The sequence below is a fragment of the Schistocerca cancellata genome, chromosome 4, assembly GCF_023864275.1.
Source record: "Schistocerca cancellata isolate TAMUIC-IGC-003103 chromosome 4, iqSchCanc2.1, whole genome shotgun sequence".
NCBI lineage: Eukaryota > Metazoa > Arthropoda > Insecta > Orthoptera > Acrididae > Schistocerca > Schistocerca cancellata.
This window is the reverse complement of record NC_064629.1, coordinates 678,276,024-678,290,708: the sequence shown is the minus strand read 5'-3', so window position 1 is coordinate 678,290,708 and position 14,685 is coordinate 678,276,024. Positions and strand designations below refer to the sequence as shown.

General features: G+C 45.7%; 1 protein-coding gene across 1 annotated transcript in view; it reads left to right on the top strand.

Moving 5' to 3' along the window:
• The first annotated feature begins 1,247 nt into the window (after nucleotides 1-1,247).
• LOC126184378 (plexin-B) overlaps nucleotides 1,248-14,685 on the top strand; it is a 981,143-nt gene continuing 967,705 nt past the window's right edge. The window contains exon 1 of the mRNA XM_049926762.1: nucleotides 1,248-2,252. Within this exon, the coding sequence (XP_049782719.1) occupies nucleotides 1,248-2,252 (1,005 nt within the window). The remainder of the gene's footprint in view (nucleotides 2,253-14,685) is intronic.

Genomic DNA, 14,685 nt, shown 5'->3' with positions numbered 1-14,685 from the left:
CATCCAAGCTCTGTTTGGCTCAATGCCCAGGCGTATCAAGGCCGTTATTACTGCCAGAGGTGGTTGTTCTGGGTATTGATTTCTTAGGATATATGCATCCAAATTGCGTGAAAATGTAATCACATGTCAGTTCTAGTATAAAATGGTTCAAATGGCTCTGAGCACTATGGGACTTAACATCTATGGTCATCAGTCCCCTAGAACTTAGAACTACTTAAACCTAACTAACCTAAGGACATCACACAAATCCCAGTCATCAGTTGTAGTATAATATATTTGTCCAATGAATACCCGTTTATCATCTGCATTTCTTCTTGGTGTAGCAATTTTAATGGCCAGTAGTGTATTTATACATTGACTCATCAAACAGTCATTACAACTGGCATAGAAAATATGTTTACAAATGGAGTGTGTGTCTATGTTGTATTGTACGTCCGAAGATGGTCATTAATTCGAAATAAATATTGAAATGCGATCTTGGCTTTGAAGTATTTCTTCAGATATTACGTACAATGTGCAGATCACCCCTTGAACTGAACGCCTGTAATCTATTGGGAGTTTAACTTAGAATTTTTAAAAACTATTAGAGGATATTTTCTGGTGGGTTATGTAGGATAGGTATGTCCAACCAGCAGTCCGAGAGGCCGCATGCGGCCCAAAGGAAATATCAGTGTGGTCCAAACAGTGAGCATAATAATGAAATCTCTTATGTAAAATGTCTAATTTATTCCATCTTACTATTTTAGGATAAAGAATAATAAAGTAATAAATTACTTAAATGTGTAACCCATACACGTCTGGAGGTGCTCCTCATTGGTTATTATTAGTGTTAAGTATATTTTGTGAGGCTGAAAAGTACTCGTCTTCTTCGAGTGTGGCCCAGGTAAGCTTAAACCTTGGTCGCCCCTGATGTAGGTCGTGCAATCTCATTTCCTGTACATAATTTCGAGCATAATTCAAAGGCCCGTAAAATGTTTCTCTAATCTGTATTATTTCTTATTTTTAGACAACTCATTCTAGCGGTATTTTTTCTAACATGTGTATTAGGTAGTGTCTGAGTGGGGGTGGTGTGTCGGCAGGCCGTGTGGCGCGGCGTGGCAGCATGCGGCCGTGAGCGCGCCGGAGCGGGGGCCATGCTGTGGACGCTGCTGGCGCTGAGCGTGGCGACGGCCGCTGCCGCGGCGACGCGCTTCCCCGACGAGGGTGGCGGGGTGAACGGGAGCGCGGCCGGGCTGCGGCTGCTGCACATGGTGCAGGACGCCGCGACGGGCCGCCTCTACGTGGGCGCCGTCAACCGGCTGCTGCAGCTGGACGCCGACTTGCGCGTCGAGCGCAGCGTCGTGACGGGCCCGCGGCCCGACTCGCCGCAGTGCCACGCGGCGGGTTGCGCATCAGATTCGACGGTGGAAAAACGTCTCACTGATAACTACAACAAGGTGCTCGTGCTCGACGCCGAGTCCCGCACGCTGATCGCGTGCGGCTCGGTGGCGCAGGGCGCGTGCGTCAAGTACAAGGCGGCGGACATCTCGCTGCCGCCCGAGTTCGTCGCCATCAGCATCGCGGCCAACGACGCCACCTCCTCGACGTACGCGTTCATCGGGCCGGAGCACTACAACCAGTGGGGGCGCTCCGACGTGCTGTACGTGGGCACCACCTTCACCAACAACGGCGAGTACCGCCACGACGTGCCCGCCATCTCGAGCCGCAACCTGTACACGCTGAACTTCGCCGAGTACTCCTTCTCGAAGCAGTCGCTGCTGCGCATCGACGTCAAGTACCGCGACCACTTCCTCGTCAAGTACGTGTACGGCTTCAACGCGAGCGACTACGCGTACTTCGTGATCGTGCAGAAGCAGAGCCCGCTGCCGGGCCAGGAGGAGCTGGGCCACGTATCGCGCCTGGCGCGCACCTGCATCAACGACGCCAACTACGACAGCTACACGGAGGTGACGCTGTCGTGCGGCGACGGCTACAACATCGTGACCGACGCCAAGGTGGCGGCCGCCGGCGGGGACCTCGCGGCGGCGCTGGGCGTGCGCGCCGGGGAGCCCGCGCTCTTCGCCGCCTTCTCGCCCAGCCGCGGCATCGGGCCCGAGCCCCAGCCGCGCTCCGCCCTCTGCGTCTACAGCCTCAGCGAAGTCGAGCTCAAGTTCAACGAGAACATCCACATGTGCTTCAACGGCAGCATCAAGTACCGCAACATGGGATACGTGTCCGGCCTCATCCTCGACGGCAAATGCCCCATGGCTGGGGTGAGTACTCTCCCTTTACCTCGTCTTACAAACTTGCGATAATCTGTCGAACAGCTGGTCTGCTTGGCGAATGCAACCCGAAACCTTCCTACATCTACATCTACGTACATACTCCGCAATCCACCGTGCGGTGCGTGGCGGATGGTACTTCGTACCACAACTAGCATCTTCTCTCCCTGTTCCACTCCTAAACAGAACGAGGGAAAAATGACTGCCTATATGCCTCTGTACGAGCCCTAATCTCTCTTATCTTGTCTTTGTGGTCTTCCCGCGAAATGTAAGTTGGCGGCAGTAAAATTGTACTGCAGTAAGCCTCGTATGCTGGTTCTCTAAATTTCCTCAGTAGCGATTCACGAACAGAACGCCTCCTTTCCTCTAGAGCAGGGGTCTCCAAACTTTTTAGTCCGCGGACCACATTGACTCCTCCACGAAGTCATAAGGGCCGAGATCTACCTAGTGGGATTAAAGCACCCTAGCACTCCATGATCACCGTAATGTAAGGCTAAAGGAAAGATGAAATCGGAAAAATCTAAGGTTGTGGTAACAGCTAGCACTGAAACGAACTACGATTTTTATTTAATTGCATAATTTTGATTGGTGGACGTACCTGACCGAAATTCTGGCGTATTTTATTCTGGCGAATATTTCACCGACAAAAAAGTATGACACTGCACATTCTTCACGAAAGCGCCCTGCAAAGTTAACGAAATCTCAAAATCATTGTTAGCAACACTATTACTGCAAGACGTAACAGAGGTAGAGTATGTCAAAGCATTGTTATTTCAAGCGGCGCAACAATAAGTTTAGTTATGTAGTCTTGTAGCGAGTAGCAGAGCCACTGTCGCGGTGTATTGGTCGCGATAGGCCTCGAAACTCAATTGTTGGCAGTATAGACACCACCTCAAATATTTGGCGGGCCCGATACCAGGGATGTCCGGCCAGCTAACGCGGGCCGGTTTGCCGACCCCCGCGGGCCGCTTTCGGCCCGCGGGCCGTAGTTTGGAGACCCCTGCTCTAGAGACTCCCACCCGAGTTCCTGAAGCATTTCCGTAACACTCGTGTGATGATCAAACCTACCAGTAACAAATCTAGCAGCCCGCCTCTCAATTGCTTCTATGTTCTCCGTCAATCCGACCTGATAGGGATCCCAAACGCTCGAGCAATACTCAAGAATAGGTCGTATTAGTGTTTTATAAGCGGTCTCCTTTACGGATGAACCACATCTTCCCAAAATTCTACCAATGAACCGAAGACGACTATCCGTCTTCCCCACAACTGCCATTACATGATTGTCCCACTTCATATCGCTCTGCAATGTTACGCCGAAATATTTAACGGACGTGACTGTGTCAAGCGCTACACTACTAATGGAGTATTCAAACATTACGGGATTCTTTTTCCTATTCATCTGCATTAATTTACATTTATCTATATTTAGAGTTAGCTGCCGGTGCCTCATCTGACAGTTCAGATGATTCTCGAAGAGAGATTTTGTTATCACGTCCTTGTTGTAGGGATTTGAAATGGAACGGTCGTGCCGGCCGTTGTGGCCTAGCGGTTCTAGGCGCTGCAGTCCGGAACCGTGCTGCTGCTGCGGTCGCAGATTCCAGTCCTGCCTCGGGTATGGATGTGTGTCATGACCTTAGGTTAGTTAGGTTTAAGTAGTTCTAAGCCTAGGGCATGTTAAGTCCCATAGTACTAAGAGCCATTTGAATCATTTGGAATGGTCGTAATCATCATCTGGGTGTTGTAGCTCTTCTTATTCCCCTTATTTCCTAAGAAAAACTGGAGAGGAATTCCGCCTTATACAGGACTCCATTTTATAGTTTTGTTAAAAGCACTCTGTCGTCAGGCCACATATGGCCCATCGGGACCATCCGACCGCCGTGTCATCCTCAGACGAGTATGCGCATAGGAGGGGCGTGCTGTCAGCAACCGCTCTCCCGGTCGTTATGATAGTTTTTTGTGACCAGAGCCCCTACTATTCGGTAGAGTAGCTCCTCAATTGGCGTCACGAGGCTGAGTGCGCCCCGAAAAATGGCAACAGCGCATAGCGGCCCGGACGGTCACCCATCCAAGGGCTGGCCACACCCAACGGCCCTTAACTTTGGTGATCTGACGGGAACCGGTGTATCCACTGCGGTAAAGCCGTTGCCAGAGTTTTCTTAATACCCAGATATATTACAGCCCTTTCTGTGCTATATTCAGCGAGATTTTTGTTTATTTTTCTCTGAGAGACATGGAGCGAGTCTCAGTCTGAAATTAGCAGAAAAAAAGTAAATATAGAAAGCTTTCGTTGTTTTCAGGTGATAAACTGCAGACTGCACTCTATGGTAGATGTAAGGGGTGATTAAAAAGTTTCTGTTGGAAGGTCGTACAGTCCGGAATCGGATTTGCCAATCACTCAAAATCATTGAGGCAATCGTCCCACCGACGACCGAGACTGATATCCGTTTGATGAAACACTGTGTCCTGCTGCGTGAAGAAGTCCATAACTGCCTCCTGCAAATCCTCGTCCGACTGGAATCGTTGACCATTCGAGACCTTTTTTAAGGGAGCGCGAAGGCGTGATAATCGCGTGGGGAGAGGTCATGACTCGGGTGCTCGAGGCTGGTCTCCCAGATCGACAGGCGTCTTGGGCCGAATCGTGACCAGCACGGAACTTGACGCACCATTCCACAACGGTCGTTTCAGACAGACAGGCTGCCCCATCCATATTCTCCATTCTCTGATAGATGTCTACCCGTGTTGAATAACAACACGTTGATCCCGTTTCTACACATTTGGTAATAATGTCGCCTTGGTTTTCGTTTCCACGTTTACTGCATGCACATCAGAAAGACACGAATGCCCACTAATTTCTTGCCTACATGTCGGTACTTATATACCCGTGCTACGTTGCATATACGCAGAAGCAATGCTCTCAAACGGAAACTTTATGATCGCTCCGTAATCTAAAGCTACCGGCATACAGAACTAATGGCGTCATATGAGGTATGTGAACAAAACTGTACCTCTGTTATTTCCAATTGTAGTATCCTAGACCTAAATCTTCAAGATTAGCCTAAGTGGACAACATACAGCGCCTCCACTCAGTGACATATACAGTATCATAACAGTATACCGCATGTAACCTAAAGTAAAACTTTTGACGTATAATAATCGCTCCTTTGCAAATATAAATACTTTTCAGCCAGAAATTCATATAACTTACACAAAATGTTTACATGTAACAATTTTTTCAGAAAGAAAATAAACAAAAGTGCTCAAACATGTTTGGCTGATAAGAAAACAATAAAGTGGTTTCTGGCATTAGGCGGAATTCCGCTCAAGTAGAACTATCAGTCGTGGGTAAATAAGATGGTAAACTTGGTTTCGATGGCAGAATACTATAGAAAAGCCATCAGTGTACAACGGAGATTGCTTACAAAACTCTCGTGCGACCCATCCTGGAATACCGCTAAAGTGTGTGAGGGACGTACCAGATAAGACTAACGTGGGATGTTCAACATATGCACACAAATGCAACATGAATGGTCACAGATTTGTGTGACCCAAGTGAGAGCATCACGGAGAAGCTGAGAAACCTAAACAGGCGAACGCTTAAAGATAGATGCAGACTGTCTAGTGAAGGCCTGATTACTAAGTTTCAAGAACCAACTTAAGTGCTCAGTACTGGAATATACAACCAACCTCTATGTTTCGCTCTCGTAGGGACTGCAAAGACGAGAGCGAATCAATTAGAGCGCCCACGTAGGCGTTTGTACAAACATTCGTCCCGCACTCCATGCCTGAATGGAACGGTAGGAATTCCTGATAACTTGTACAACGGGAAGTACCCTCTGCCATGCATTTCACCTTGGTTTGCAGAGTATAGATGCAGATTTAGGTTGTACCTGAGACAAGTCACGTTCTCTATTATCACAAGGGAACGAAATAATGCGTCATCGCCAGATGTTCTGAAGAGTGACCTTTACGAATGACTTTTGCCTTAAATGTTTACATACACTCAAAGACCTAAGAGAAAAAAGAAACAAACGGTGCACCATGAAGGCATTATCTGAATGGGACAGAAATCGATAGATGTGATGTGCATGTACAAACAAATAAGTTATTACAGTTTCAGACAAACTGGATGATTTACTCGAGAGAAATAGCTTCACAAATTGAGCAAGTCAATAACGAATTCGTCCACCTCTGGCCCTTATGTAAACAGTTATTCGGCTTGGCATTGATTTAGAGCTGTTGGATGGCCTCATAAGGGATACTGCGCCAAATGCTGTCTGACGGGCGCGTATGATAGCCAAAATCACGAGACGGTAGGAGATCCTTGCCCATATTACTCCAAACGTTGTCTATTGGGAAGAGATCTGGCGGCCTTACTGGGCGGAGTAGGGTTTGGCAGGCACGAAGACAAGCAGTAAAAGCTATTGTCGTGTGCGGGCAACGCTGAAACCTAACCCTAGAATGGCTTGCCAAGAAAGACAACAAAACGGGGCGTAGTATATCGTCAACGTACCGCTGTGCTGTATGGGTGCAGTGGATGACAACCTAAGGAGTCCTTCTATGAAAAGAACCCCAGACCATGACGCCTGGTTGTCTGACTGTATGGCGGGCAACGGCCAGGTTGGTATCCCACCACTGTCCAGGGCGCCTGCAGACTCGTCTTCTGCCTGGTATCTCACCGACTGTAGTAGGACTGTCTTCAGCGATGAGTTCCTCTTCGAATTGAGCGCCATGACCAGCGAAGACGTGTCTTCTACGCAACCGTTCGGAGCCCTCTAGCAGAAGAGGGCAGCAAATACGTAATTATGAGTAAAGGTGTAGAATGTTAGTAACGTTTGTTTAATTTAAAAAGCTGTAAGAGTCTTCACTTTAAAAAATCGAAGGCATTACTTTTCAACGAGCCCTCGTAGCTCTGTCAGGCAGAGTTAGAGAACGTTTACAGTGCACACTAAATTAATGTGGAAGAACATTCAATATACTCTGCGTTGACTGCGTGTCGTATTTTAAACCTATGTGCCCAGACTAGAGCCGGCCGGTGTGGCCGTGCGGTTCTAAGCGCGTCAGTTTGGAACCGCGTGACCGCTACGGTCGCAGGTTCGAATCCTGCCTTGGGCATGGATGTGTGTGATGTCCTTAGGTTAGTTAGGTTTAAGTAGTTCTAAGTTCTAGGGGACTGATAACCTCAGTAGTTAAGTCCCATAGTGCTCAGAGCCATTTGAACCATTTGAACCCAGACTAGAACTCGAACAAGTCCTTTGCTTTCCGCGGCCAGTCAGCTACCAGATGATCCATCTGCGGACGTCTCCTATCTCGCGAAGCATAAGTCGGTTGTAATGACCTCGTCGTCCACCATACGTTAATACTCATTTTCCTTCGTTTCAAAGTTTCATCTTTCAAAGGCTTCTCCCCTTTACTTGTAACGTCTGGAAAGGTTCTCCCACGGACCTGAGACACTAGCATCTGCGAGAGGATGGATACAAAGGGTACTTCGGCTTACCCACAGCCTCGCAACTGTTGGAGAGAATTAATTCTCCCAGTCTAGAGGCGTACAAGGGGAAGGAGGCGAAATGCTTTGAGTCCGTCCGTCGCGCGTGCAGTTGGTAGCGCGCTGCCAGCAACAAGCAAGGATCTGGGTCGAACTCCCAGTCCGGCACATAGTTGTAACTTGTTACGTAGAGCCACCGACACACATGTTTCCCGTAGATTAAGATAATCCATTCTTATCTAATACACTCCGACTTAACAGTAGGACCAAGGGAAAATGATATGACGCATGCCCATTCGCCTGAAGCTCAAGCAACATCGCGTTAAAACATTTGATTGGCCCCACATATGTCCATCCCTAACAATGCAGAAAAGAGTAAGTTTCACGGAACGAATGGGAACTATGTTTCACTGAGACATGAGAATGTCCCACGTCGTGATATATAAATTGTACAGAGTTTCACAAAAAAGAAAAATGCATATCACTAGAAATCGTCGTAATATCCTTTACCACTACGATTTTTCACTCTCTTCTCATGCCATCATACAATAAAATTATTATAGTACATCTACGAAGTTCGATGAAGGGTTTGAAAAAGATCAGAAGTTCGTTCTAAACTGGTCTCTTCTCTTTTATGCTCCAAATATGAGTAAGCAAAAAACTTTAAAATCCACGTACACAATGTTTTCCTTTGAAACTAAGAAATTGTGGGAGAGGTAACTTTTTTAAAAGATTTTATGCAGAGCTATAGATGTAAATTTTTTTAAAAATGTGTTGGTTCAATTTTTCACGTTCTTCAAAATGTTTCTCATAATCTGATCATCTTATGTAGTGTTAATGGGTGTCTCTGCTGCAATATTCTACCGACGCATAATTCAGACTGACATTTGTGGTGCAGCGGTTGAGTCCCTGGAGTCGCGTTCAGAAGGATGGGGATTCAGATCCCAGAACACCTGTCTCCGTTCAGGTTTTCCGTGTTTTCCGTAAATTTCTTAATTCAAATGCTAGTATGGTTCATTTGAACAGGACACGATCAATTTTCCTCCTCATCCTGCGCCCGGTTCGAGCTTGTACTCCCTATATTTTCCAATTACTCGCATAACATTTTTGCAACATTCCTGTACACAGTAAATAAATTTACCATGGGCGCGTTTTGCGTTTGAGTGCTTAGTGGAAAAATGTTGTAATAATTGCATATCCAATACAGAAAAAATCCTTAAGTCTGAAAAAATGGACAGTGTGCCAGAGTGCTGCGGCCACCCCAACATTATTGAGGCCACAAGACGAACGCCTTACGTGCGAACGATATATAGCATGTACCGACAACGCAAGGGATCCAGTTAGCCTATTCTACGTACATACACCTCGAAAACAGACTAAATAGCATCGAGCAAGGGCAAACTGTGGTTCCCATAAGACTAGGAGCTAGTGCGTCGAAAACGTGAAACTCATGGGACGTTCAGGTACTGTCGTCATCAGTATCCGCAAGAATCTGCGGCTATTTCACGCAGTGTTGCTTGTCTGTTATCACTGACAACTCCACGCAAACGCTGCTGCTCTCGGTCGTTAAGTGAATTCCACCGGCCACTGCGTTTTCCGTGGTGAGAGGTAATGCGTGAAATTTGGTATTCCCGGCACACTCATGACACTGTGGATCTTGGTATATTGAATTTCCTATTTACAAAATGGAATATCCCATGCGTTTAACTGCAACCACCATCCCGCGTTCAGTTAATTCCTGTCATGTTGCCATAACCACGTCGGACACCTTTCCACCTGAGTACAAACAATAGCTCCACCAATGCCCTGCCTTTTTTATCTTGTTTACGCGATACTACCGCCATTCGTATATGTGCACATCGCAATACCATGACTTGTGTCAACTAAGTGTAGATCTACGCGTAATTCGGGATCTCGTCCGTTCAGAAACAAGAATGGCCGAAGTCTGTAGCTCAACTGACAGAAGAAAACAGTCATGTGGAAAGCACAGGCGTCTGAGGGTTCACCGTTCACCGCAAAAGGTTGTTGATTTGGTTTCTTTACTTATTTCTGTCTTACCCTGACTAGCCAAGAGTTCTCCGAGACAATTATCACAAATGATAAGACAAGTTACATTCGGTAATTACTAGTGCTTTATTTTAAAATTGTGTTTTCAATTATGGACGGCGCTTAATACTGCGAATAAGGTGTAAATAGATGTATATTGCGACAGAAAGAGCAACCAGTTGTTGTTTCTTGTAGTGGGATACTCAACCTGCCATATGCTAGCGTTTGACCCTCTGCAGGCTCATTGTCATGCGGTGGCATTTATTTACCATAATTTCCTAAGTTACGTGCAGATCGTCGTCAGAGTTGTAGTGCTGATGACAGTTAATAAACTTTAAGAGTATCTAGTGGTACACATACAAAATCGTTAATATTCTCATTATTTACAAGTTACACAACCTCTCCCCGTCTGCGACGCAATGGTAAAGCTAGCTCTCACCAACCCAAAGATCTGCTTGAAGACTACAGAGCTTCACTCTTCCAGAAAACAGACCACAGGATGTAATTCTCAATGGAGAGTAATTTTCAGACGTAAAAGTAATTTCCGGCGTACACCAAGAGAGTGTTAAAGAAGTATTACTTTTTATAGTTTATTTAAATGACCTACTCGATTACGTCGACAGTTCCATAAGGCTCTTCGAGGATGATGCCGTTCTGTACAGAGAAATGTCGACGCACGTGTATTGCAGCGAAATGCAGGAATATCTGTAGAGAGTCGACATTTGGTGCAGGGAGTGCCAGTTGACCCTCAGCGTAAACAAACGTAACATATTGTGAATACATACATTGACAGATAGGCACTTTCCTGTATGATTACACGATAGCAGAACAATCAGTGGAAGTATGCGTACGGAGCGATTTGAAGTGGGACGACAACATAAAATTAATCGCAAGTAAGGTAGATACCAGGCTTGAGATTCATTCGAAGAATCCATTGGAAATAAAGTCCACCAACAAAGGAGGCGACTTACAAAACATTTGCTCGACCAATATCTGAACATTACTCGTTAGTGTGATACCCACACCAGAGAGGAGTGATAGAAGAAATAGAGAAGATCCAAAGAAGAACAGCAATTTTCTTTACCGTTTTATTCAGTAATCGCGAAAGCAGACGCAGCAAGAAAGGTATTTTGCATCACGGCATGGTCTACTGCTAAAATTTGTAGAGTGCGCGTTTCTAGAAGAGTCAACCAATGTATTGCTTCCTCCCATGTATAACTTGCGAAAAGACCATGAAGATCAAATTAGAAAGATATCTTTGTAACAAAGACAGTGTAAGTCATGGTTTGCGTGTATGTGATGTTCCGTACAATGGAGGAGGTGCAATACTTTCTAGCCGCAAAAAGACGTAACAGAGGCAGAAAATCACACATGCAAAAATCACCAAATAAATTCACGTAAACAAATGCACTAATGAATTTAAAAATTAGCCTAAATTCTTGAAACACGATGAGCTAAGCATCAAAACGTAAGTAACTGGGCAATCGTTCTTCCTGCGAACCATTCGCAGCTGGAACAGGAAAAGGGGAAAGCTATAATGGCACACAAAGTACCCTCCGCCACATGCCATAAGGTGGTTTGCAGAGTATAGATGTAGGTGTAATAGATATAGTCCTACTAAAAGCGGTACATCCTTACCATCCTCCGATCTTGAAACTAACTTACACAACCAGCTACATAAGGACCTACAGTTTAACATGTACTTTAAATGACCGTAAGACATTGCGTTTTCTATATAAACCAATCATCATCAGAAGTAAAGGAAGCAGTAAGTCATTAGGATTCACAAAATCATCGGGCGATCGAACTCCGTAGTCTGGCACTTATTCGCTACGCCAGGAGTCATACTCCGTAAGAGAAAACCAACTCTCTGTTGTGTTAACTAATTGTTAGGACTCTAACAACTGATTGAGAGATGTCTGATAAATTAGATTCCCGCTACCTGCACTGTGTCCCACAGAATTGCATGCGAATTAATCTAAACTTGTTGGCAGTGTTTTTTGCTTTCCAGACTTCATGCCCAGTACCATATGACGGAAATATGTTTCTCATTGATTTGAAATCGAAATATTTGAAAATGTGCACAGCACCACGTCAACATCAACACTACAGTGCCGTAACTGAGAACGATCCTAAGCACAGTTCCCCTGAGTTATAATTTCTCGGTGCATCAGTTTTCGTGACGCGAAATGCGCCTCAGTTTAGAGTCATCTTCGGCGTTCAGTTACCATGTGTGAGCCCGAAATAACTCAATGTGAACCAATGTCAAGCTTAAATCCTATGTTTAAATCCAGAGTTAAGCATCTCATGCTGCAGGCTATTGTCACTTATCTGCTGCGGTTTCCGGTACGTGTAGTGGCTAACAACAGTGTGCACACTTCTGCAGTTTATCTTTGTCGATGAACACCTTCTCGTTCTTGCGTGTAAGGAAATAAGTCACTGCTTTGTATAGCAATGTGTCTGCTTGTCGGCTAGCTGTAGATTTGCAAACAAGTTCCGGCTGCTAACCGAAATGCCCAGTCGATCTTGGTTCACAGACACACAGTTTTTAAAGAGAGGAATAAACTGTGTTTATTTTAGAAAGCAATTAAGTCTGCGGCGGAACGGACTGCGCATGAAAATTAACAACCTGAATGGACGATGGAAGTTCTGCTGGGATCACATGGGAATGAAAGATACACTTTCACGGTACGTGTGGTGGACTGCGGCCATAGCTTATCGCATCCTCTGCAGCTTCCTGCAAAAATTACTCGAAAAGAATTAAATTCACTGCAATATTACCGTATAGTAGGAAGAATCGGGTTGCTTAAGGCATAGGGCTCCCATTCGAGAGGAACGAGGTTCAAATCTTCGTCCAGTTGTCAATGATTTCCGTAGTTCCCTAAATCAGTTACGGCTAATTCCGTTGAAATGGACATAGCCAATTATGTTCTGCATCTGTGTCCAGTGGGAGTTTGTGTTCCGTGTTTACTGACCTCTTCGTCGACGGGTAGTGAAACTCTGCTCTCCCTTCCTTTAGGATCGGTCTAAAACCTCGTCGTCATCACGATCATTAATAACGGTGCACTAGCTCAGTTGGACAAGAAAGGACAGACATCTGCGAAGGACTTGGTGATGGAACCACCGAAGATCAGATGAGCACTATGGCGATTTTCACCATGCATCTTCTTAACAAAACAACATTTTTTTAAAAAATCTCCACACCAGCTCGTCTGTAATTGCCTTCGCAGCTGTATTATTGATAGGTCGCAGCAGATAAACTGCTATGAAATTGTTTGCATGTGTTGAAATACGGGGGTTGGAGAAAAATATGGAAACAAGGTGAGAAATGCTTGCTTGAACGTAAATGCAGATGTTAGCCAAGCCTTCAGGTTACACTGTTGTATTAGATCGCGAACGGCACATGCCCAATGTGGACAATACATTGCGCGTGTCTGTCGTGGTCAGAACATTGTTCAGTGTTGTTGTGAGTGCAGTATGGCGGAGTGAAGTGAATTCAAACGTTGGCAAATCGCTGGTGATCTTATGGCAGGGGCTTCCCCAACCAAGGAACCGAAGGGTTCGATGTTTCAAGGGACGTCGTACTGAAGATCTATCAGTTACAGGGAAAACGGAAAAATATCATCCGCTAAGTCGCAACGCGAACGAAAGTGTGTGTTAAGTTATCGTGATGGACGGTCGTTGACGAAAAATAAGAGGACGACAGCTGCAAAAGTCATTGAAGAACTGACTGTCGGTGAACTCTGTCACCATCAAAACAATACGAAGGGAGCTTCGTAATCTAGGAATGTAGGATGAGGTGGGATTCCAAAACCACTCATCAGTAATGCAGATGCCTGTGATAGGAAAACGTGGTGCCGAAGCAATAAAACCAGGACTACTCGTACTGAGAAATGGAAGAAAGTCATTTGGTCGGATGAGTCTTGTTTCACGTCGTTTCCAACTTCTGGTTGAGTTTGCGTCCTAAGAGTGAAATATGGCGGTAGCTGGATGATGACTTGGGCAGCCATACTACAGTATTTCTTGGTCGCTATGGGTACTCTGCAAAGCAGCATTCCTGCCAAGGGTTATATGACTATTTTGTCCATCCCACAGTACAAGGTTTGTATCCCAATAGTGATGCTGTGTTCCAAGATGACAGGATCGGTGTTTACACAGCTCTCATCCTAAAGGACTGGTATGGTGAGCACAAGGATGAATTGTCGCAGCGGTCATCAACAGTCCAATGCCGGTTTTGAAGGGCCATGCGAGGCGTAAAGTTTTCTTTCGTGCAGCCATCAATGTTACAGGAGTGGGCCTTCGTTGAACGGTTCGCACGCTGACACTCGTTGAAGGCCCAGTACTGAAATCTGCAGCAATTTGCGGAAGGGTTGCACTTGTGTCACGTTGAACGATTCTGTTCAGTCGTCGTTGGTCCCGGTCTTGCTAGATCTTTTTTCGGCCCCAGCGAAGTCGGAGATTTGATGTTTTACCGGATTCCTGATATTCACAGTACACTCTTGAAAAGGTCGTAAGGGAAAATCCGCACTTCATCGTTACTTCGGAGATGCTGTGTCCCATTGCTTGTGCGCCGACTATAACACCACGTTCAAACTCACTTAAATCTTGATAACCTGCCATTGTAGCAGCAGTAACCGGTCTAACAACTGCGCCAGACACATGTTGTCAGGCGTTGCCGAACACGGTACCGTATTCTGCCTGTTTACATGTCTCTGTATTTGAATGCGCATGCCTATACCAGTTTCCTTGGCGCTTCAGTGTATGGTATCATTTATATCGTACAGAAACTGAAGCTTTACATTCGTGTATTGCTCATAGTCTAGCACGACATATAGATGTGCTGGACTTGATCATTATTTTGAAAGAGTGATTGTCTTTTTATGAGCCATTACATAG